At 38.1% G+C, this 24,933-nt stretch overlaps 1 protein-coding gene across 1 annotated transcript in view; it reads left to right on the forward strand.

Moving 5' to 3' along the window:
• LOC107544788 (phospholipid-transporting ATPase ABCA3-like) overlaps positions 1 to 24,933 on the forward strand; it is a 256,196-nt gene that overhangs the window by 565 nt on the left and 230,698 nt on the right. The window contains exons 2-5 of the mRNA XM_087815824.1: positions 3,169 to 3,239; positions 10,331 to 10,454; positions 10,759 to 11,011; positions 13,932 to 14,059. Of these exons, the coding sequence (XP_087671950.1) occupies positions 10,395 to 10,454; positions 10,759 to 11,011; positions 13,932 to 14,059 (441 nt within the window). The 5' untranslated portion in view covers positions 3,169 to 3,239; positions 10,331 to 10,394. The remainder of the gene's footprint in view (positions 1 to 3,168; positions 3,240 to 10,330; positions 10,455 to 10,758; positions 11,012 to 13,931; positions 14,060 to 24,933) is intronic.

Genomic DNA, 24,933 nt, shown 5'->3' on the forward strand with positions numbered 1-24,933 from the left:
TTGGTGGTTGTAGCTCCGGAGCGCAATTTGAAGTCAGGGAGGGACGCCTCCGGCTTCATTCTTCCTTCTCAGGATTGCCCTGGCTGCTCGGGGTCTTCTGTTGTTACATACAAACCCGATTATTTTTTGTTCTATTTCTTTATAAAATGTCCTTGGGATTTTGATGGGGATTTCATTAAATCTCTGTATTGCTTTGAGTAATATGCTCATTTTAACTATGTTGATTCTTGCAGTCCATAAACATGGAATGTCTTTCCATTTCTGTGTGCCTTCTTCCATCTCTTTTAAAAATATCTTGTACTTTTGAGCATATAGGTCCTTCACCTCCTCTGTTAAGTTTATTCCTAGGTATTTTATTATTTTTGTTGCAAATGTAAAAGGAATTGTGTTTTCCATTTCTTTATCTCAAATTTCATTGTTAGTATACAGGAATACGGTGGATTTTTGCACGTTGATTTTTGTATCCTACTTTACTGTATTTGTTTATTGTTTCTAATAGTTTTTTTGGTGGAGTCTTTAGGGTTTTCTACATACAGAATCATGTCATCTGCAAAAAGTGAGTTTTACTTCTTCCTTCCCTATTTGGATGCCTTTTATTTCTTTCTCTTCCCTGGTTGCTCTGGCTAGGACTTCCAGAGCTATGTTGAATAAGAGTGGAGAGAGTGGACATCATTGCCTGTTCCTGATCTTAGAGGAAAAGCTTTTGGGTTTTCATCATAGAGTATGCTATTAGCTGAGGGTTTGTCATATATGGCCTTAATTGTGTTGAGGTACTTTCCTTCTATACCCATTTTATTGACAGTTTTCATCATAAATGCATGTTGTATTTTGTCAAGTGCTTTTTCTGCATCTATTCATATGATCATATGATTTTTATCTTTTGTCTTGTTATTGTGGTGTATTACATTGATCCATTTGCATGTGTTGAACCATCCTTGTGTCCCTGGAATGAACCCTACTTAATCGTGATGTATTATTTTTTTAAATGTATTGTATTTGATTTGCTAGTATTTTGTTCAGGATTTTTGCATCCATATTCGTGAGAGATATTGGTCTGTAGTTTTCTTTTTTTGTGTTGTTCTTGCCAGGTTTTGGTATCAGGGTTATACTTGCCTCATAAAATGTGTTGGGAAGTATTGCCTCTTCTTTAATTTTTTGGAAGAGTTTGAGAAGAACAGGGATTAAATCTTTGAATGTTTGGTACAATTCACGAGTAAAGCCATCTGGTCCTGGACTTTTACTTTTTGGGAGTTTTTTATCACTGTTTTAACTTCCTCACTGTTAATTGGTCTATTTAGATTTTCCACTTATTTGTGATTCAGTCTAGGAAGATTGTATATTTCTAGGAACTTATCCATTTCTTCTAGGTTATTGAATTTGGTGGCATATAGTCTTTCATAGTGTTATTATATGACCGTTTATTTTTTCTGTGGTGTCTGTGGTAACATCTCTTTCATTTCTGATTTTATTTGAGTCTTTTCTCCTTTTTCCTTAGTGAGTCTAGGCAGAGGTTTATCAATGTTATTAATATTTTCAGAGTGTTACCATACAGGGACCAGGCCTGGAGTGGGTATGTCTCAGGGCAGCCTTTAGTGTGTAGGTTCTTGAATTTGTGTAGGAAAGATTTCACAACACAATTCCAGGTGATTTTGAGAGTATGTTTATTAAAACTGGGAGAGTGAAACAAAGGCAGGACTTAGGATAGAAGAAGTAACAGGATAGGAGAAAGCCTAGATGGGGCTTTGCTTTGGCTCCCGAGAAACGTTATAGGAAAGAAGTGAGTGGGGCTGCTGTTAGCTTACTGGGAAGTGAAGGTCACAGTGCCAGAAGTGAGCCGGGGTGGAGCTGCTTTTAGCTCATTGGAAAGTCAGAGAAAAAGCCTTGGAGACAGGATCAGGGGGTAAGCCCAGGGTGAGCTGACGCTACCCACTGCTCCGCTAGTTGCAAGTCTCATGAGGACCCTTAGAGTTGGGAGGAAGCAAAAAGTTCATGCCTGAGAAGGGGAATGGTTTTCTCTAGAGTAAGCCCACCCCAGGTCTTTGCCTTGAGTGTTTTTATCTCTTCTGTGAGTGAGAATCTTAGGGGAAGGTTTCCACAGAATGTTCATTATCTTTTCAGGTGCGTTTTTAATATGCTGATGCATCAAAATGAGTGGATAGGGGAGTTTGGGATTACTGTTTTATCAGCTTTACTGTTTTACTTTTATCTTGGGTCTGTCTGGCTTTAGTGGGGTCTTTGTTATTTCTTCCCCAACTTCATCTGCCCTTGGGTTTAGCTGGCACAAATGGCATTAACTGAGTCTCTGTTCTCTATTTCCCAGACCAGGTTTATTTACGCCATGTGTTCTCTGGTTAGAGAGGAGGGTATAAACCATTTGCTCTCAAGTGTCCTTGGTTAGGGAAGATAAGGTCTTGGGATTCACTAGGTGGCTATAAGTTGTTCAAATTGTTTGGTGTTGTCTCAGTTTCCCTATTCTACTTGCCCAGGAATTTTCCTAGCTTTTTACTGTCCTGCCACAAAAGTGCCAGCTCTTTGTTGCACAATTTTTAATATAGTCTTTTTGTTCTCTATTTTATTTAATTCTGCTCTAATTTTTATTATTTCTTTTCTCCCGCTGACTTTGGATTTCTTTTGTTCTTCCTTTTCTAGTTTAAGATGTAATATTAGGTTGTTTACGTGGGATTTTTCTTGTTTCTTGAGATAGGCCTGTCATGACATAAATGTCCTTCTTATTACTGCTTTTGCTGCATCCCAAAAGTTTTGATATGTTGTATTGTCATTTTTATTTGTCTCTACATATCTTTTTTTTTGTTGTAAAGGAATTACATTGTGTAATTGATTAAAAGCGATATGTTTGCTATGAAAAGTTCACCTAGCAGCCTTCTAGATTTAACAGTCATAGAATTGTCTATGAGAAGAAAGATTAAGGCAAGCATGTCTAAACTAATATATGAAAAGAATCTCACAAGGAACAATCATATACAAAGTAATAAACTCTTAATATCATTTAAACATACATGCAAAAATGGATTATCCAAGTTAATTTTTATAAATATCTTTTAAAGCCATTTTGTTCCTTTGAATATCAAGATGATTATGGATACTATACCTGCTTTTCTCTGAATGCTATTTGTTTGGATAATCATTTTTCAACATTTCACTTTGCAGCTGAGATGTGTCTCCTGAAGGCAGCATATTTGTTTTTTTGATCCAGTCTGCTCCTCTGTGCCTTTTTATTGGTGAGTTCAGCCCATTTACATTTAGTATAATTATTAATGATGAGAATTTCCTATAGCCATTATATCTCTTGTTTTCTGGTAGCTCGCTGTCTTCAGTAATGATCATTGGCAGACTTCTGTGCCCCCCCTTCTGTATTTTTACATTACTCTGGGATTAGTCACAAAATGTGCCTTTTGCTCGAAAAAAATTTTTCTGTAGTTTTTGTTCTCAAGTTTGCAGATAATGTGCTATGCATCCTGACACTCACTGCTACACCTTCCTCAGGGGCCCATGGGTAGCTCTGCGAGAGTGAGGTGAGGCAGGAAGGCTGTGTGGCTTTGTTTTTCTGCCTGGAATAGCAGTTGCCAGACAACCATTGCTGTACCTCTGTGCTTTTTCCCTGTCTAGGTTACTGGGTTCAGCCACAATGCATACCAACCATTCCCACAGGAATGTTCAGTGTATCTGTTTGCTCCTCTCAGCTGATGGGATTGTCAGCAGCAACCTGATTCCTCCTCTCTCTAGCATAAGACTGGCAGTGAGCTCTGTGTCGTGAGTTTCTGGCTGCACCCCTGGCACCGTCTTAGCTCTTCTCCCTTCTCACCTTCTCGGTTAGCTTCCAATTTGTTGGCATATGGTTGTTCATAGTATTTTCTTACAATTCTTTGTATTTCTGTTGGGTCTGTTGTTACTTCACCTCTTTCATTTCTGATTTTATTTATTTGGGTCTTCTCTCTTTGTTTTTTGATGAGTCTGGCTAAAGGTGCATCAATTTTATTTATCTCTCAAAGAACTAGTTCTTGGTTTCATTGATCTTTTGTATTTCTGTTTAGTCTCTGTATCATTTATTTCTGATCTACTTTTTATTATTTCCTTCATTTTACTTATTCTGGGCTTTTCCTATTGTTCTCTTTCTAATTCTTTTAGTTGTAGAGTTAGATTGTTTATTTGAGCTTTTTCCTGTTTCTTGAGGTAGGCCTGTAATGCTGTAAGCTTCCCTCTGAGGACGACTTTTACTGTGTCCCATAGCTTTTGGGTTGTTGTGTGTTCATTTTCATTTGTTTCCAGGAAGATATTATTTTTTCCTTGATCCTTTAGCCTCCATGTGTTTGAATGTTTTTGAGTTCTTTTTACCCAGAGTTCTCAGTGGTAACCCACCATAGCTGAGATATCCCTCTGGAACTTCCACAGCAACCTGTGTTATCCTGGCCAGACCTCTCATGCCTCTGCACTTCCTACCAGTCTCTATTCGGTCTCCATTTTATGTCCTTGGTTATAAGGGTTCTCTCCAGCCAGTCTTCAGTTGATTATTCAGCATGGTTTTTCTATATTTTACTTGTAATTCCAGTTTGGTCCTGGGAGAGTGTCAGTGTAGCTTCCACTTAATCTGCTGCCATCTTGGAATCTCCAGGTTATTATTGATAGGTACTTATTTGTTGCCATTTTTTCTTTTATACCTTTGTTCCTCTCTAACTCTCTGTCTTCTTCTTAACACAGTTCTTTTAGCATTTCTTGCAATGCTGGTTTGGTGGTGATGTAATCCTTTAGCCTTTTTTTATTTTTTGTCTGGGGAGCTCTTTTATCTCTCCTTCAATTTTAAATGATAGCCTTGCTGGATAGATTAGTCTTGGATTCAGTCCCTTGTTTTTCATTACTTTGTATGCTTCATGCCACTCCCTTCTGGCCTGAAGTGTTTCTATTGAGAACTCTGCTGACAGTCTAATGGGAGCTCCCTTGTAGGTAACTTTCTGTCTCTCTCTTGCTGCCTTTATGATTCTTTCTTTGTCTTTAATGTTTTCCGTTTTAATTATAATGTATCTTGGTGTGGGTCTTTTTGCATGCATCTTGATTTGGACTCTGTTTCTTGAACTTGTGTGACTTTTTCCTTCACGAGATTAGGGAAGTTTTCTGTTATTATTTCTTCAAACAGGTTCTCTAGTCCTTACTCAGATTCTTCTCCTTCTGGTATCTCTATATTGTGGTTATAAGTTTCATATTGTCCCAAAGCTCCCTTAAACTATCCTCCTGCTTCTTAATTTTTTTCTAATTGCTGCTCTGACCTGGTGTTTTTTTCTACCTTGTCTTCTAATTCACTCATTCACTCAGCTTCTTCTAATCTACTGTTGATTCCAGGGTATTCTTTATTTAGCTGTGTCATTCTTAATTTCGGATTGGTTCTTTTTCATGGTTTCTACATCTTTTGTCATGCTGATATAGTTCCCACTTAGTTTCTTGTAGTTCTCATTAAGTCGCTTGTACTTCTCACTAAGTTGTTTGCGCATCTTTAAAACCATTACTTTGAACTCTATGTCTGATAAATTGCTTGCCTCCATTTCTTTTAGATTCTTTTCCCGTGGTTCCTCCTTTTCTTTCATTTGGAGGTTAGTTCTTTGTCTTCCCATTTTAGCTGTCTCTTTGTGTTTGTTTCTATGTATTAGGTAGAACTACTATGCCTCCGAGTCTTTGTGGTTTGGCCTTATGTAGAAAGTGTCTTGTGGGACCTAGTGGTGGAGCCTCTTTGATCTCCTGAGCTGGGTGCTCTAACAGTGTCCCTCGTGTGGGTTGTTTGGGCTCTTCTGTTGTACTTGGGTCTTGATTGCTAATGCCCCATTTGATGGGGGGGTCTCCCCTCAGGCTTATTGACTGTAAGGCTCAACCCCAACCACGTGTTGCCAGCTGTTATACAGGTGTTTGCATCTGCTGTTAATGGAGCTCACTGGATTTTGCTCTGCTTTTGTTGATTCTGGCCCCTTATTGAGTTGGTCCTGGGCCTCCTGGGAGGTTCTCTGATGCAGGACAAGGTGAGTCACTGTCTGAGCATTTGGGGGGGGTGGGGAGTGACAGGTTGTAGAGGTGGGTTTGGCTGTCCAGGGGCTTCAGGTTGTGTCGGCAAGCCATGCACTCTAGGTTGCAGCAGCAGGTCCAGGCAGCCAGACTAGACACACCAGGTCATGGTGAGCAGTCTGGGCATACCATGTTGTGGCAGTGGGTTTGGTCTTCTGGGTGCACTGATTTAGGCACCCTGGGTTGTGGCAGTAGGTCCGTGCATTCTGGGTCACAGCTCGGGGCTGAGGGGGCTGAGTCACAACAGTGGGGCTGAGCATGCTGGTCTGCAGCCTTGGGGTGCTGGATCATGGCCACTCCCTGCAGCCTCCTCCTGAGGAGGACCCTGCAGATCTTCCAAAATGGCACATTCTCCAAAGCAAGGCAGCGAGCAGTGTCTGGCTGAGCAGCACATAGCTGCAACCAGCAGCTCTCCTGCCAGGAGCACCTGAACAACCAACCTTGAGTCCCCACATCTACAGACAAATGCCCATCTGCTCTCATACCCACACATTCTCTTTCACCCACACTCACCCACTCACCCTCACTCTGGCCCTGCCAGCCACCATGTTGGAATTCCTCAAGGTAGTACCACAGCTTTTTTATCTGCTCATCTACTGATGGGCACTTGGGCTGCTTTCAAATCTTGACTATTGTAAGTAACACTAGCAGTGAACATAGGGGTGCATATATTCTTTTGAATTAGTGTTTCAGGTTTCTTCAGATATTTTTCCAGAACTGAAATTTCTGATTCATAAGGCAGTTTCATTTTTTTTTAACTATATCTTTATTGATTTCAGAAAGAGGAAAGGAGAGGGAGAGAGAGAGAGAGAGAAACATCAATGATGAGGGAGTCATTGATTGGCTGCCTCCTGCACACCCCCGACTGGGGATCGAGCCTGCAACCTGCGCATGTGCCGTGACCAGGAATCAAACCCCAATCTCCTGGATCCTAGGTCGATGCTCAACCTCTGAGCCACGCCCGGCCGGGCCAGTTTCATTTTTAATTTACTCGAGGAAATGCTCCATATTGCTTTCTACAGTGCCTGCACCAATCTGCATTCCCATCAGCAGTACATGAGGGTTCCCTTTTCTCCACATCCTAGCTAGCCCTTGTTGTTTGTTGATTTATTGATGATTACCATTTGGACGAGCGTAAAGTGATACATCGTTGTGGTATTAATTTGCATCTCTGATAATTAGTGACATTGAGCATCTTTTCATATGCCGGCCATCTGTACATCTTCTTTAGAGAAGTATCTATTCAGGTCCTTTGTCAATTTTTTAATTGGATTCTTTGGGTTTTGGTATTGAGTTTTATAAGTTCTTTATAAATTTTGGATATTAAACCCTTGTTAGATGTATCATTTTGGCAAACATGTTCTCCTATTCAGTGGGTTGTCATTTGGTTTGGTTGATGTGCAAAAATGTTTTAGTTTGATGTGTCCCATTTGTTTATTTATTTTTGTTTCTCTTGCCTGAGGATATGTTTAAGTCTTAGATGTATTTTTTAGTTTATTCTTGTGCGTGATGGTATAAGTATGTGGTCTAGTTTCATTTTTTTGTCCATACCTGTCCAGTTTTTCCACCATCATTTATTGAACAGACTATCTTTACTACATTGTATATTCTTGCCTCTTTTGTCAAATATTAATTGACCATAAAAGCCTGGGTTTATTTCTCTGCTCTCTATTCTGTTCCATTGATCTAAGTGTCTGTTTTAATTATAGTAGCATGCTGCTTTGATTACTATGGCCTTGGCTGGTTTTGCTCAGTAGAGTGTCGGCCCACAGACTAAGGTGTCCCAGACTAAGGTGTCAATTCACGTACCTTGGTTGCAGGCTCAATTCCTGGCCCCAGTCGGGGTGCATGCGGGAGGCAACCAATTGATGTGTCTCTCCCACATCGATGTCTCCCTCCCTTTCCCTCTCTCTCTCTCTCTCTCATCTATCACCTATCTATCTGTCTATCTATCTACCATCTATCTATCATCTATCTATCTATCTATCATCAATCATCACCTCTCTATCTATATCATCTATCTCTTCCACTCTCTCTGAAAAGCAATGGAAAAATATCCTCAGGTGAGGAATAATTAAAAAAAAAAAAAAAGCAACTGATTTCTGGCTATTTATTTTGTATCCTGCTACTTTAGTGAATTCATCTATTTGCCAGTTGCTTTTATGAAAAAACTTATGACAAGTTTTTTAAAATGTTTCATGTGTGCTTGATCAACAATACCAATTTTTGTGTAGAGGATTACATATATATGTACTAGATCAACTTGTTAATTATGTTGTGTTTAGATCTTCTCTATTTTTTCTGATATTTTTCTGTTCTATAGGTCTATGCCTCTGTTTTTCTGCCAGTACCATCCTGTTTTAATTACTGTAGCTTCTTAATATATTTTGAAATCAGGAAGCGTGATGACTCCAGCTTTTTTTTTTACCCCTCAAGATTGCTTTTGTTATTTAGCTTCTATGTGTGCTTTAGGATTGTTTTTCTATTTTGGTTTTAAAGATAGGGATTGTATTTAATTTGTAGGTCCCTTTAGGTAGTATGGACATTTTAACAATTATAAGTCTTTCAATACATTAACACGGGACATCTTTCCACTTACTTGTGTCAGCTCTAATTTCTTTCATCAGTTTTACAGTTTTCAATGTATAAGTCTTTTACCTCCTTGGTTAAGTTTATTTCTAAGTATTTTATTGTTTTTGGTGCTAGTGTAAATGGGATTGTTTTCTTAATTCCTTGTCAGTTATGTTATTAGTCTTTAGAAACTCAACTTATTTTTCTGTGTTGATTTTGTGTCCTACAACTTTGCTTAATTAGTTCTGTTAGTTTTATTAGTTCTAACAGGGTTTTTTTGTGTAGCGTCTTTAGGGTTTTCTGTATATCAGATTATGCCAACTGTTAACAGAGACAGTTCTTTCTGATTTAGATGTATTTTATTTTATTATCTTGTATAACTGTTCTCATCGGGACTTCTAGTACTATGTTTAATGAAAGTGACAAGAATGGGCATGCATGCCTCCCTTCAGATTTACCAGGAAAAAGCTTTCCGTTTTTCGCTTTTGAGTATGTCAGCTGTGGGCTTCTCATATATGACTTTTATTATGTTGAGGAATTTTCTTTGTATATATAATTTGTCGGGTGTTTTGGGTGAATTTTGTCGAACGCTTTTTCTGCATCTATTGAGATTATCATATGATTTTTAACCTTCATTCTATTAATGTGTTATATCACATTTAATTATTTTCATATACTAAACCATCCTTGCATCCCAGAGATAAATTTTATTCAGTCATGATGTGCGATCCTTTTAATGTGCTTTTGAATTCATTTTGAATATTTTGAGGATTTTTTAAATCTCTGTTTATCGGATTTTTTTTTTTAAATATATCTTTATTGATTTCAGAGAGAGGAAAGGAGAGGGAGAGAGAGACATAGAAACATCAATGATGCGAGAGTCATTGATCGAGCCTGCAACTGGGCATGTGCCCTGACCGGGAATCAAACCCCAATCGCCTGGATCCTACGTCAACACTCAACCACTGAGCCACGCCTGGCCGGGCTATCAGGGACATTGATCTGTTGTTTCTTGTAGGGTCGTTTTTCGGTTTGTTATCAAGGTAATGGTGGCCTCCTAAAATGAATTTGGAAGTGTTCTCTATAATTATTTTGGAAAACTTTGAAGAGGATTGGTATTAATTCTTATTTAAATCTTTGTTAGAATTCACCTGTGAAGCTAGCTATCTGGTCCAAGAGACTAGAATAGGAAACATCAGATCCTGGAGAAATAGATTCACTTCCTATTGTTATTTCATTATCTATTTTCTTGCGTGTTTTTTGTTTTGTTTTTAAAGGGAGTTTTTTATATATATATATATATATCTTTATTGATTTCAGAGAGAGGAAAGGAGAGGGAGAGAGATAAAAACATCAATGATGAGAGAGTCATTGATCAGTTGCTTCCTGCACATCCCTCACTGAGGATCGAGCCCGCAACCAGGGCATGTGCCCCGACCAGGAATTGAACCACGATCTCCCAGATCACAGGTCTATGCTCAACCACCGAGCCATGCCCGGCCAGGCTATTTTCTTGTGTTTTAAGCATACTGGAACTTCATGAGATATTAAGTAAATTAAGAGATAGAAAATATAAACAATATAATTTTCTTTATTTCAAATACATAATTATTCTGTATCAATCTTTAAGCCTGAATTAGGAGAAAAATAGGGGAAAGAATTAATACTATTATTTGCTTGATCTTTACATTATTAGGTAACTTAACATTAAAAAACCTTATCGCCATAACTGGAGTTGAATATACACCCTTTGTAGAAGAATGGATTTGTTTACATTCAAACAATTTACAGTGCTTCTCTGGAAAAATTTTACCATAAAGGTAGGTAAAAGCATTCATGGAAAATATCTATAAGTTCCCATTTGTTGTGGTTTAGGATGTGTGTGTTTGTGTGTTTGAAAAATCAATTTAATAGCTGTAGGTACTCTTCCAAATCTATAAAACTGAGTCAATCAGCAGTATAGTCTGACTATAAGAAGGTTGGTAGTGGAGAGGAAGGGCTGGTACAAGAAGGTCCAGGAAACACTAGTTTTTCCAGAGTGAAATTGGCAGAAACTTAATATAATAGAACATTGGCATTGAATGTGTTCTCTTAATTAACACTATCTTTTTTTTCCCCTTTTAGAGAAGACAATTCATTAATTTACTACTTGAAGTCTTAACAGCAGTGGTGTTTCCAATGTTGCTTTTGCTATTCCGTGGAGTTACTGGTGTAAATGTTAAAGGACCTCAGCATTTTAATCCTCAACCCATCGGTGATCTGCCTTCTTTCCTCACAAATCCTCAAGAGTGGGAATTGATTTATGTGCCTTCAAATATTAATGTGGTAAGAGAGATCACTGAGACCGTGAAGAAGAGTTTAAACAGCAGTATAAAAGGTTAGAAATTAAGGTTTTCTGTAAAACTTAACCTTAATTTTTTTGATAGAGCTAAAATAATGTAGAAAAAAGAATAAAGTTGGAAGAATTACACGCCTCAATTTTAAGGCTTATAATATAATTGTAGTTATAAAGACAGTGTGCTATCAGTAGAGGGGTAGACACATAGATCAAAGAACCGAGAGACAGACCTACACAAATAGGCCAGAATATTTTCTTACAATAGTGCAAAATAATTCAATGGAAGGATAATTTTTCAACAAATGTGCTGAAGAATTGGACATCAATAAATAAACCAATAAAACCATACTTAATGCAAAAACTGTATCAAAATGAATCAGATCTAAAAGTAAAATGATAAAACATTTGGAGAGAGAATCTTTGTAATGTAGAGTTAGTTGAATTCTCAGACATGACACCAAATGTATCATCCATGAAAGAAAAAAATGGATAAGTTTGACTTCTGATATATAATGTTATTGGTGGTTGCTCTTGAAGTTAAAATATGCATACTTAATTTTCACACTCTACTTAGAAGTAATATCTTACCACTTTATCATAATGTCAAATGATTACCAATATATAGATCCTTTTATATTTTTCTTTTTATGTTGTAGTTTTCAAATCTATGTAAGCTGAAAACCTTACCAAGAAATTTAATAATTTACACATGCATTTTAAATAACTTAAGAAAACTATTTATCTGGATATTTACTATAGCTGTTGCTCTTCCTTTACTCTCGAAGTTCCAAGTTTTCTTCCAATATCATTTTCCTTCTTTCTAAAGAAATTTCTTTAATAATTTCTTAGAGCAGGTATACTAGCAACGAGTTCTCTTTGTTTTCCTTCCTCTGAGAATGTATTTATTTCAACTTCATGATCTTGAAGTTATTCTCGTTGGCATAAAATTCTAAATTCACAGAAGTTTTTCAACATTTAAAAAATATTTGCCACTTTCTTCTGACCTTGTTGGTCTCAGGAAAAAAAAAAGCAGTCATTCGAGTCTTTGTTTTTCTATAGATAATGTGTCATTTCTCTCCAGCTGCTTCTTTTTTTAAATTTATCTTTATTGTTGAAAATATCACAGATGTCCCCTTTTTACCTCATTGACCCCTTCCACCCTACACCCTCTCCCCGCCCCCGGCCTTCACCACACCATTGTCTGTGTCCCTGGGTTATGCACATATGCATATAAATTCTTTGGTTAATCTCTCCCCACCCACCCCCACCCACTTCCACCTTCCCTCTGAGATCCCTCAGTCTGTTCCATGCTTCCATGTCACTGAATCTATTTTGCTCATCAGTTTACTTTGTTCTTTAGATTCCACATATGAGTGAGATCATGTGATATTTGTCTTTCTCTGCCTGGCTTATTTAAGATATTTTCTTTCTTTATTTGTCAAAAGTTTGATTATGATGTTTCTGAGCATGGATTTCTTTTGGTCTATTCTGTATAGGGTTTATTGAGCCTTTTGAATCTATAAGTTTCTTTCACCAAATCTGGAGAATTTTTGAAAATTATTTCTAAAAATTGTTTTTCAACATGACCTTTTTTCTCCTCTCTGGGGACTGTGACAACATAAATGCTAGACATTGCATTGTCCCACTGGTCATTGAGGCTCTGTTCAACTTCTTTCCAATATTTCTCTCTCTTGTTTAGGTTAGGTAATTTCTGCTGATATATCTTCACTGACTCCTCTGCTACAGCTATTGATCCATAAAATTGTTGTTTTTTTAAAGCACAGTTTTAAGTGATCTCCACCTTCTGATCTACCTTAAGTTTTTTAAAAACAGCTTTTTTTAGATATAATGCACATACCATACATTCACTGATTTAAAGTGTACACTCCAATGGCTTTTAGCATATTTCCAGAGTTGTGCAGCCATCACCACAATCAATTTTAGAGCATTTTCATCACCAAAAATAAGTCCCATAACCTTTAGTCATGCATGACACCACAATTTCCTATCTTCACTAGGATTAGGAAAACAATATACTTTCTTTCCTTATAGATTTGCGTATTATAAACCTTTTATATAAATGGTTTACATATAAACCTTTCTATAGATTTTATATAAATGCAATATGTAATCTTTTGTGACTGGCTTCTTTCACTTAGTATATTGTTTTCAAAGTTTATCTGTGTTGTAGCCTATATTATTACTTCATTCCTTTTCATTGCCAAATTATATCCCATTGTATGAATATACCACATTCAGTTGGTATATCCCTTATCAGGGCATTTGGTAGTTTCTACCTTTGGGCTATTATAAATTATAGTTCTGTGAATACGCATTAGTTTTACATAGACCTATGATTTCTTTTCTTTTGGGTATATACCTAGGAGTTGAAAGAGTACATCATATGGTAATTCTATGTTTAACTTTTTGAGGGACAGCCGGACTTATCTAAAGTTGTACCATTTTGCATTCTGGTCAGCAGTGTATGAAGGTTCCAGTTTTCCACATCCTCACAGCAGTTATCATCTGTCTTTCTGATTATAGTCATCTCAGTGGATGTGAAGCAGTATCTCATTGTGATTGTAATTTGCATTTCCCTCATGATTAATGACTTACCTTTATACAGGGATGGGCAGAACTAGGTTTACAGTTGTGAGTATTCAAAACAGTTTATTCTTGTATTATTAAGTATATGAACAACTGTAAACCTACTTCTGCCCACTCCTGTATATGTTTTATAATGATTATTATTTAAAATTGTAGTAGAACTTTATAAAATACCTAAAAGTGTTTTGAACCCCAAATATCCATTAAGTAGTTATGACACCAATATTTGAGAGGCAGTGTTTTTAAATTTTTAATATTTAAACAGGCTTTTGTCCATGTAAAGTAGTATCTCCCTTCTCATGAGGAATCATCAGACATTTTTATTTAAGTGAGCCATTTTGCCTCTCCACAGTTCGAGGCTTTTCTTCAGAAACTGAGTTTGAGAAGTACGTGAAATATGACTACAAATCTCACAAAGTGCTGGCTGCCATTGTTTTTGACAATGACTTCAGAGACAGCAGTGACCGTCTGCCACTTCAGGTGAGAAAGTTATATTTAAAGTTTTCTAATAATTGACCTTCTAGTTTCTAGAATCTTAATGAATTTGACATAAGTAACCCTATTTCATAAATGGAGAAACTAATTTTCCCCAGAATAAACTACTAGTATACAGTAGGAGTATGAATCCAGACCTGAGTAACTTTAATGCCTGTGCCCTTAATTATTGCATGTTATGGATAAGAGAAAAACTGTATCTTCCACACACAGGGCCTTAGATTTATGGGAAACTTTAACTGCTCAAGAAATGCTTCTAGTGCTGCAAAGCATGGTGCAATAAGTAAGCCTAAGCCTAAAGCAGATGAATCTTCACTAACATAAAACCAGGCATGGGGAAAAAATCCTCTGTCTTTGAATGAAACAGAATTTAAGTCCTTTCATAAATTTCTAGAGAAAACTCTAAGGCTCAGCCACACTGATTCAGAATTAGGGCATCCATATGCATTGAGAATCTGATTATAGCATAGCAGTGGGAAGGAGAGAGAAAGACAGTGCTTTGAAGTTGTTAGCTCCTTAGAAGATCTTATGGAGATTGTATCCTGGTGGTGATGGAAGTAAGCGGTCAATCTGCAATATGTGAACATGGAGCCAAATTCTGGGTTTAGAATACAGATGCTTGTCAGTAGAAGGCAAGATTAATAAACCACTATTAGAATAGTACATGTTATTTCTATGCGTCCCATCCTTCTGTGACGATTCTGTGCCAACTTCCTTCCATTTACTGAATCAAAATTATCCATATGTTTATATGGATTTAGGCTCTACAGTATACATTGGCTCAAAGTGTCTTCAGCATCATTTCAAGTTTTATTTTTATCACTGATTCACTGTGCAGTGTCCGCAAATATTTGAACTAGATTCCTGACACCAAAATTCCCCAAATTATTTGCTTAGGTGCTTGCCCCCCCTCCCCCAGTTTAAATATAAATATTTATAAGTTTAAGATGTACAAGGTAATGACTTGAAACATGTATATATTGCAAAATGATTACTACAGTAAGGTTAGTTAACATATTCATCACCTCACAGAATTACCATTTTTTGTGTGTGGTCAGAATATTTAAGATGAGTAAGTTCCAGGGATCTAATATACATACAGCATGCTGCTTCAGTGGTCTGTTTTGATGGTTTTCTAAACCAACCTTTTGATGACTTCATGTATAGCATAGACCTTCTAATAGCTACCAGCTTTTACCCGTTTTAGCTGACTTTCTTGAGCAGGATCTTTTGTTTATCTACAAGTGCCCCAATGATCCTAAACCTCACATACAAACATGTCACTGTCCTGATGAAAAGACTTCAGTGACTTCCCATTCCCTCAGGTTCACATTCAGAGTGCTTTGCACAAGATGTATGGCTATCAGTGTCCTGGTACCAGGATATTTTTCTTTTACTCCTTATCATACTTTATGCTCCAGCAACATTTGACTGTTAGAAGTTTCCTAGATACACCATATTTTTTGCTCCTGAGCCTTTGGTCACATTATTTTCTCTACCGTAGTGGTGCTACTGTGAGCTTACATCAAACTCGCATTCAGCTTCTACATCTATCTCTTTTCTGTCCTTTCATCATAAACTGCTTATTTATTGTTTTTATTAAGTTTATTGGGGTGACATTGGTTAACATGATCATATAGGTTTCAGGTGTGGGTTTTTATGTTACAAGATCTGTATATTGCCGTGTGTGCCCACCACCCAAAGTCAAATCTTCTCCCTTCACTCCCCACCCCGTTCCCTCTGGCAACCACCACACTGCTGTTTGAGTCCACGAGTTTCAGTTTTATATCCCATGTATGAGTGAAATCATATGGTTCTTAGCTTTTCCTGACTGACTTATTTCACTTAAGCATAATATTCTCAAGGTTTATCCATATTGTTGCAAATGGCAATATTTCACCCTTTCTTATGGCTGAGTAGTATTCCATTGTGTACATGTCCCACATCTTCTTTATCCAGTCCTCTATCACAGGACACTTGCAATCCCCATCAAAATCACAATATCATTTTTTAAAGAAATAGAATGAGAAATCATCAGATTTGTACAGAACCACAAAAGACTTCAAATAGCCAAAGCAATCCTGAGAAAAAGAACAAAGCTAGAGGTATCACGTTACCTGACTTCAAATTACACTACAGAGTTAAGAAAATCAAAACAGTATAGCATTGACAGAGAAACAGACACACAGAACAGTAGAACAGAATACAGAGCCCAGATATAAGACCACATGTATATGGGCAGATAAGTTTCAACAGTGTAGTAAAGATAATCTCTTCAATAAATGGTGCTGGGAAAACTGGAAAGCCACGTGCGAAAGAATGAAACTGGATTACAGTTTGTCCCCGTGTACAAAAATTAACTCAAAATGGATCAAAGACCTAAATGTGAGACCTGAAACAGTAAATTGAAGAAAACATAGGTACCAAAATTATGGACCTTGGTTGTAGAGAACATTTTATGAACTTGACCCCAAAGGCAGAGGAAGTAAAGACAAAAATAAACGAATGGGACTATATCTTCTGCACAGCAAAAGAAACCAACAACAAAACAAAGAGGCAACCAACCAGATGGAAGATGATATTTGCAAACATTAGCTCCAACAAAGGTTTAGTTTCTAAAATATATAAAGAACTCATAAAACTCAACACAGAACAGGCAAACAACCCAAATCAAAAAGTGGGCAGAGGACCTGAACAGACACCTCTCCCAAGAAGACATGTGAACAGCCAGTAGATACATGAAAAGATGTTCAACCTCACTAGCAATTAGGAAAATGCAAATCAAAGCTATGAGATACCAAACTGCATATTTTTATTAGTCAAAATTCATATGGGAGCACAGACACCACTGTAGGTATTTTTCAACAGAAGGATTTTAACATAAGGAAATATTTATACATTCACACTCTAGATTTTAGTCACTCTTGACCAGCATTTCATAGAGTCTAGCTTGTTTACCTGTTTAAGTGAACTATACCCTTCTTGAGCCCTCAGATGTCAGGCCATTGTTGTTGTATACATTTGTATATTCACTATTCTCAGTGCCAAAGTAAGCACCAGGAGGTGCCCACAGTGAAACCCCCAAGTTTCAGACTTACCTCTTTTCCTTTCATTGTACAACAGCAACCCTAGCCCTTCATGTCAATTGTGGTTAATTGCTCCCTCTCATATAGTAACTTTTATAGTTTATTTGCTGGTGCATCCGTGTGAGTAGCTCAGTATAACCAGGTGGTAATTGTACAAGTCTCAGTGAAAGTTTTACTGTGTCCTCTCCAAGAAGTGTTCCCCTTAATCCAGGAACCAATGGCTTTAATGCAGTAGAGTTTAAGATTGTGGGGATGAGAAGTACAAATTCCACAAATGGGTTTATGGGAGCGATGATGAAGGGCTGATTCGACTTCCAAGCATTGGTTCCCATACCCTTATGTTCTAGCTGCTGGGGACCCAGAGCCATATGTCAGCTATTACTCACTTCATGGACTGTGTCCTGTAGAACAGTGTCACAGATGAACAGAGTGTTGTCCCCAAGCTGATGTCTTGGCTGAAATTTAATAGGCTATTGTAATTTCTTCTCTCAGGCCTGCTGCTTCTGAGTGATATGGAATATAATAAGAACAGTAATCACTTCTTTTAAGTGGTTAGAAGTACAGTGTGCAACAAATTATTCTTTACCTTGAAGACCATTGGACCCATAAAAACTTCACCAGTAAGCAAGGCCCTGAATTTTTATGGTTTTTATACTCTCAATCTCTGGTAAGCAGATGTCTTATCAGGGCGTTTAGAGTCTAGATGTATATGCAAATACAAAGGACTTAAAATATCCAAAACAATTTTGTAAAAGGATAACAAAGTTGGAAGACTTACAGTACTTGACTTCAAGACCTATCATAAAGCTACAGTAATCATTACAGTATGTTACTGGCATATGATCAACAAATACATCTCTGAGATGGAACAAAAAGCCCAGAAGTAAACTCTCTTTAATACAATTGTTTGATTTTTGACAAAGGCACCAAAAATATTTGAGCAGGGAAGGTAGGGGGTTTTTTTGTTTGTTTTGTTTTGTGTGTTTTTTTTAATATATCTTTATTGATTTCAGAGAGAGGAAAGGAGAGGGAGAGAGAGAGGTAGAAACATCAATGATGAGAGAGTCATTGATCAAGCCCTCAACCCGGGCATGTGCCCTGACCGGGAATCGAACCCCGATCGTCTGGATCCTAGGTCGATGCTCAACCGCTGAGCCACGCCTGGCTGGACTGTTTTTAATATATATGGAAAAAAAAACCTTTGGACTTCCCTCACACCGCACAAAATAATTGACAATGGATCATAGATTTAAGTGTGAAAGCTAAAACTATAATATTTTCAGAGTAAAACATAGACAAATACTGTTTTTACTTGTGAGGGTAGCAAAAGCTTATCTGGTCATAGAAAGCAATAACCATAAAAGAAAAAATTAAGATTCACTTTCATCAATATTAGAAACTTCTGCTCACCAAAAAACTGTTGACTTCTGGTCGGGACAAGATGGTGTGAACCTATTGCTCCCTGGCCCTCCTTGCTAAGCATAACTATAACCCCTGGAAATATGCAGAGGCAAAGAAGTCTGCTGAAAGGTGATAAGAAGGCCGCAAACTGGTTTTAATATTCCAGACCTAGAGGAGCACCACAGGGGCATACATCTTAATGCACCCTACCCAAAAGAAGGCATCCAAGACCCAGCATTTTTGGACCCCCAACCTAGCAATAGAAGGTAGACCGGATAGGCTCATTCCACTCCAGGAACAAATGGAAGCCTCTCTAACATCAGGTGACTCTGGCATAAGGAGTGGACAGGGAGCCCTGCCAACAGTTAGTGGCCAGAGCAAGCCCCACTGCGGTTGAGATAGCACTCCCTCGTGGGTATATACTGAGGCACAGGAGCAAGAGGGGCTCAGACAAAAGTAGCCCAGTCTAGGAAGCTTCTTGGTCTCCACAGGCCCGAGATGCCGCTCATGGCAAGATACTGGAGTGGGTGGGCCAGTGGAACCATCAAGAGGGACCCAGCCACAATAAGTAGCCAGACCCAGAAAGCCTCTTTGACCCTATGGGCATGACACCCTTCTTTTCCTGCCCAGATACATGAGGGCAGCCAGGGGACAGTGATAGGGGGGCCCCACTACAAGAAGTCTCAAACTCAAGAAGCACACTCTGTCATATATAGGCAGGTAGGATCCTGCTGCAAGTGCCCAATCAGGAAAGCCTCTTCCTTCCTGTGAGCCTAAAAATCCTCTCTCCCCTAGGGAGACACCAGGGAACACAGATGGAATTGGCAAGAAGAACCCAGTCATACAAGAGGTTCAGCCTGGGAAGGCTCTTTGTCCCATGTGAATCCTCTTTCCCCAGAAAGGAAATCCCATTGTTTCCTTAGGCAGCACCAGCAGGAACCAGTGGGAGCCCCAGTGGTACCACAAAACAGAGGCTAAATTAATACTGAAAAGGCTCTGAAACTTGTCATTGAAACCTCAGCCACAAAAGTAGGCCAGTGCCTGCATGCTAAGCTGAAATAGGCTTACTTCCTGATATAATAAGGATTTTAAATATCCAGAGTCTCATAGTATAATAGACAAAATGAATAGGAAAAAGCAGCAAACCATCTGTCGTACCAAGAACCAAGAAAACCACAACTTGAATGAGTAAAGACTTAATTGACATAAACACTGAGATAAATCAGGTTGGAATTATCTGACAAAGATTTTAAAGCATCCATCATAAAAATATATTTCAACAATAAATTAAAATTGTCTTGAAACAGATGAAGAAATAGGAAATCTTAGCAAAGAAACAAGTTTAAACAAGAAGTTATAAACTTAAAACATAATAACAAATAAAACTAGTTGGATGGGCTTAATAGTAGAGTGGACAAAGCAGAGGATATTGTAATACTGGAGAGTAAATTTTTTTTTTAATTTTTCAATTTTTCAATTACAGTTTACTTTTTTTTAAATTTATCCTTATTGTTGAAAGTATTACAAGTATCCCATTTTTTCCCCCCATTGAGCCCCTTCACCTCACTCCCACCCCCTCCCCAGACCTTCACCCCGTTATTGTCTGGGTCCATGGGTTATGCATATATGCATATAACTTCTTTGGTTAATCTCTTCCCAACCCTTACCCCCTTCCTTCTTCCCTCTGAGATATGACAGTCTGTTGCATGCATCAATGTCTCTGGATCTATTTAGTTTGTCAGGTTCTTTTGTTCATTAGCTTCTTAAAGAAGACCCTTCAACATTTCCTGCAGTGCTGGTGGGTGGTGATGAACCCCTTTAGCTTTTTCTTATCTGTGAAGCTCTTTATCTGACCTTCAGTTCTAAATGATAGCTTTGCTGGGTAAAGTAGTCTTGGTTGTAGGTTCTTCCTTTTCATCACTTGGAATATTTCTTGCCACTCCCTTCTGGCCTGTGAGGTTTCTGTTGAGACGTCAGCCGACAGTCATTTGGGTGCTCCCTTGTAGGTAACTAACTGCTTTTCTCTTGCTGCTTTTAAGATTCTCTCTTTGTCTTTAACCTTTGACATTTTAATTATGATGTGTCTTGCTGTGGACCTCTTTGGGTTCCTCTTGTTTGGTACTCTCTATGCTTCCTGGACTTGTAAGTCGATTTCTTTCCCCAAGTAGGGGAAGTTTTCTGTCATTATTTTTCAAATAGGTTTTCAATTTCTTGCTCTCTTTCTTCTCCTTCTGGTACCCCCATAATGCGAATGTTTCCCAGAGACTCCTTACACTATCTTCATATTTCTGGATTGTTTTCCTTTTTTGCTCCTCTGGTTGGGTGTTTTTGTTTCCTCATATTCCAAATTGCTGATTTGATTCTCAGCATCCTCTACTCTACTGTTGATTCCCTGTAAATTATTCTTCTATTCAGTTCGGGTAGGCTTCATTTCTGATTGGTACTTTATTATATCATTGATGATCTCACTAGTTTCTCTAATAGTCTTACTAGGATCCTTGAGCATCCTTATAACCATTATTCTGAATTCTGTATCTAGTAGCTTGTTTGGCTCTATTTCATTTAATTCCTTTTCTGGAGATTTCTTCTGTTCTTTCCTTTGTGACTTGTTTCTTTGCCTCTACATTTTGGCTGCTTCCAGGTGTTTGTCTCTGTGTATTAGGAAGAGCTGCTATGTCTCCTGGAATATGTAGAGTGGCTTTGTGTAGTAGGTGTCCTGGAGGGTCCAGTGGCTCAGTCTCCCCAGTCACCTGAGCTGGGCCTTCTAGATGCTCCCCTGTGTGGGCTGTGTGCACTGTCCTGTTGTAGTTGAGCCTTGGTTGCTGGTGGCATCACTGAGAGGAATTGACCCCCCAGACCAATCAGCTGTGAGGACCTGCTGCAACTACATCCAAAGAACTACTGTGCTGGAGACACTACTATGGAGCAAGATTTACTTCAGTGGAGCTTTGGTGTTCACCAAATGCACCCCTTGAGTGTGTCACTTGTGGATGTGGTAGGGTTGTAATCCAGCGTGGTCGAGTCTGGCCACCAGGTACACTGTCTCTGGGGCCTCCCAGGAGGTACAAAGTCAGCCTCTGCCAGTGCCTTGCCCAGGGGCACCCAGCATGAGCTCCACAGCAATCCGTAGATGGCTGCTACTTGTGTGGGCTTGGAGGTGCCCAGGAGAGGCCAAGCTATGAACCAGTGCAGACTGCCACTAGTGCCAGGCCTGGGACCACTTATCAAGCCGTATGGGGCACGTTGAGGCCAGCTGCTGCTTGAGAGATTTTAGAAAGGTCCCAAGCAACGAGGCTAGAGAGGCCACTTGCATAGAAACGCCACTGGAAATGGCTTGGATGAGCTTGCAAGTAGGTAGGGGCGGGTTCTCTGGGATTCACCAGGGTGGGGCCAAAGGTGTGAGTCAGGTGCTAGAAATTCAAATATGGCTCTGTGGAGGAGGTCTCGCCAAAGGAGTAATGGCCTCTGCCAGCTGTTCTCTCTGGGAGAAAGCTACCCTTCTACCTCTCACCCCAATTTCAGGCAAGATAGTTCCAGATGTCACAGGTTCCTTTCAAGCTGCTGCCCAGCGCTGGAGCTCAGAGGGAGTGCATCTGAGTGAGTCCGTGTGCAGGCCCTTTAAGTGGAGCTACCTGGGACTCCCGCAACCTCTGAGTCACTCAGCCACAATCCCCACTGGTTTTCACAGCCTGAAGTTGTGGGGACTTCTCTTCCTGTCCCTGGAACCCTGGACCTAGGGGCACTGTTGTGGGGGAAGGGACACCTGCTCCTCCAAGAAACCTCCACTGCCAAGGTATCCCTCCCAGTTTTAAACCGTGGCACCTTGCGGAGGGACTGTGGCCACAGCTCTGTGTCTCCACCCCTCCTACTGGTTTCATTGCTTCTTCAGTTCCCTCATTGTAGGATTTCTGTTCAGCTAGATTTCAGGAGGTTCTGAGTGATAGTTGTTCTGTATTTTAGTTGTAACTTTGATGTGGTTGTGGGAGGCTATGGTACCGTGCTCACCTATACCACCATCTTGTTCCCTGGGTAGTAAGTATATCTAAGGAAGTGCAAAGATTGTGCACTAAAAACTACAAAAAATTGCTGAAAGAAGTTAAAGAAGACCTAATATTGTTAAGATGTCAGTACTACCCAAAGCTACTTACAAATTCATCACAATTCCTATCAAAATTTGATCAGCTTTTTGGTGAAAGGAAAAAAGCCAGTCTTCAAATTCATATGAAATTGCAAGAGGCCCAAATAGACAAAACAATCTTAAAAAAGAACAAGTCAGAGGATTCACATTTTTCAATTGCAAACTTACTACAAAGCTATTGTAATAAAAAACAGTGTGATACTGATAGAAGAATAGGAGTAGAGCAATGAAATAAAATCGAGAGTCAGAAATTAAGTTGTATATTTATGGCCAGTTGATTCTTGGAAGTGGTACAAAGACTTGTCAGTGGGAAAGAATAGTCTCTAACAAATGATGCTAGGACAACTGAACTTCTACATGCACAAAAAATGAGGGTAAACCTATACCTCATACAATATAGAAAATTAACTCAAAATGGACTAATGATCTAAATATAGGAGCTAAAAACATAAACTCTAAGAAGAAAACATATTAATAAATGTTTATGACTTTGATGTAACTGTGGATTCTTAGATGTGAAACCAAAGCATAACTAAAAAAAAAAACTTAGACAAATTGGACATTATGAAAATTAAAAATTTTGTACACAAAGGTCACTATCAACAGAGTGAGAAGACAACTCACAGAATGGGAGAAAATATTTGCAAAAATTGTATTTCTGTTGAGGGTTTAACATCCAGAATAAAGGAAGAGGTTAAGTTGTTATATTTTATGTAATCCTCAAGGTAACCACAGATAAAATAGCTATAGAATGCACACAAAAGGAAATGAATTGAAACATTTCTGATAAAAAAGTCAAACGGAACACAGAAGACACAGTAAAAGCAGGAAATAAAGAACAAAAAAGCTGTAGGACGCATAGAAAACAAATAGTACAGGGACAGAAGTAAGTCCCTCCTTATCAGTAATTAAGTATAAATGGTTTAAACTCTCCAATCAAAAGACAGAGTGGACAAAAATACATGATCCAGCTATATGCTGTCTGTCTACAAGAGACTCACTTTGTACCCAAAGACACCAGAGGGTTGAAAGCAAAAGTATGGAAAAAGATATTCCATGCAAATAGTAACATTAAATAATAATAAAAGGTTCAGTACTGCAAGAATATATAACAGTTATAAATATTTATGCACCTAATGGCAGACCATCAAAATATATGAAGCAAAAAACCTGAGGCTGTAAGGGAAAATTGACAGTTCTTCACTAATTCTACAGTCCTACAATATTATGAGCTCACTCCACTCATAATAATGGATAGAAAAGCCAGAAAGAATATAACTAAGGAAATAGAGGATACAAACGACACAGTAAACTAACTAGATCTGATAGTCATACAAAATACTCTACTTAACAATAGGAGCATACACATTCTTCTCAAGTGCACACAAGATATTTTGCAGGATAGACCATATGTTAGACCACAAATTAAGTCTCAGTAGATTAAAAAGATGCCATACAAAGTATTTTTTCTGACCATAATGTGATAAAGTTAGAAATCAATAACAAAAGTAAAACTGGAAAATTTACAAATTTGTGAAAATTAAACACTACACTTTTAAGCAACAAATGTATTAAAGAGGAAATTAGAAAATATTTGGAGATCAATGAAAATGAAAAACAACATACCAAAATTTATAGGATGCAAAAAAGACAGTGCTAAGGGAGGGAAATTATAGCTCTAAACTTATATATTAAAAATCATGATGGGTCTGAAATCCAATGTTACAACCTAAGGAATTAGAACAAACTAAGCCCAAAGCTAGCAGAAGGAAGGAAATAATAAAGATTAGAGCAGAGATAATCCAAATAGAGACTAGAAAAACAATAAAGAAAATCAAAACAAAAGTTGGTTCTTCAAAAAGATCAACAAAATTGACACACCTTTAGCTAGATGAGCTATGAAAAAAAGAGACTCAAATTACTAAAATAAATTAAAGTGGGGCCTCATGGACACAGACAACAGTGTAGTTATTGCTGGGGGAGGGGCAGCAGGAGGAGGGTATAAGGGGGAAAAGTAACATAATCCTAATGGAATTTGTGTTTTTTTAACTTATAAAATTATTCTTAGGTTGAACTGGAAAAAATTAAATGGGGGACATTTCTATCAATTCTACAGAAATAAAAAGGATTATAATTAATACACCCAAAAGTAGATAATCTGGATGCAATGGACAGATTTCTAGAAATACAAAACTTATGTTAAATCATGAAGAAATTATACTAATAACTAGTAA

Source organism: Miniopterus natalensis, chromosome 3 (genome assembly GCF_054644295.1).
Source record: "Miniopterus natalensis isolate mMinNat1 chromosome 3, mMinNat1.hap1, whole genome shotgun sequence".
Classification (NCBI taxonomy): domain Eukaryota; kingdom Metazoa; phylum Chordata; class Mammalia; order Chiroptera; family Miniopteridae; genus Miniopterus; species Miniopterus natalensis.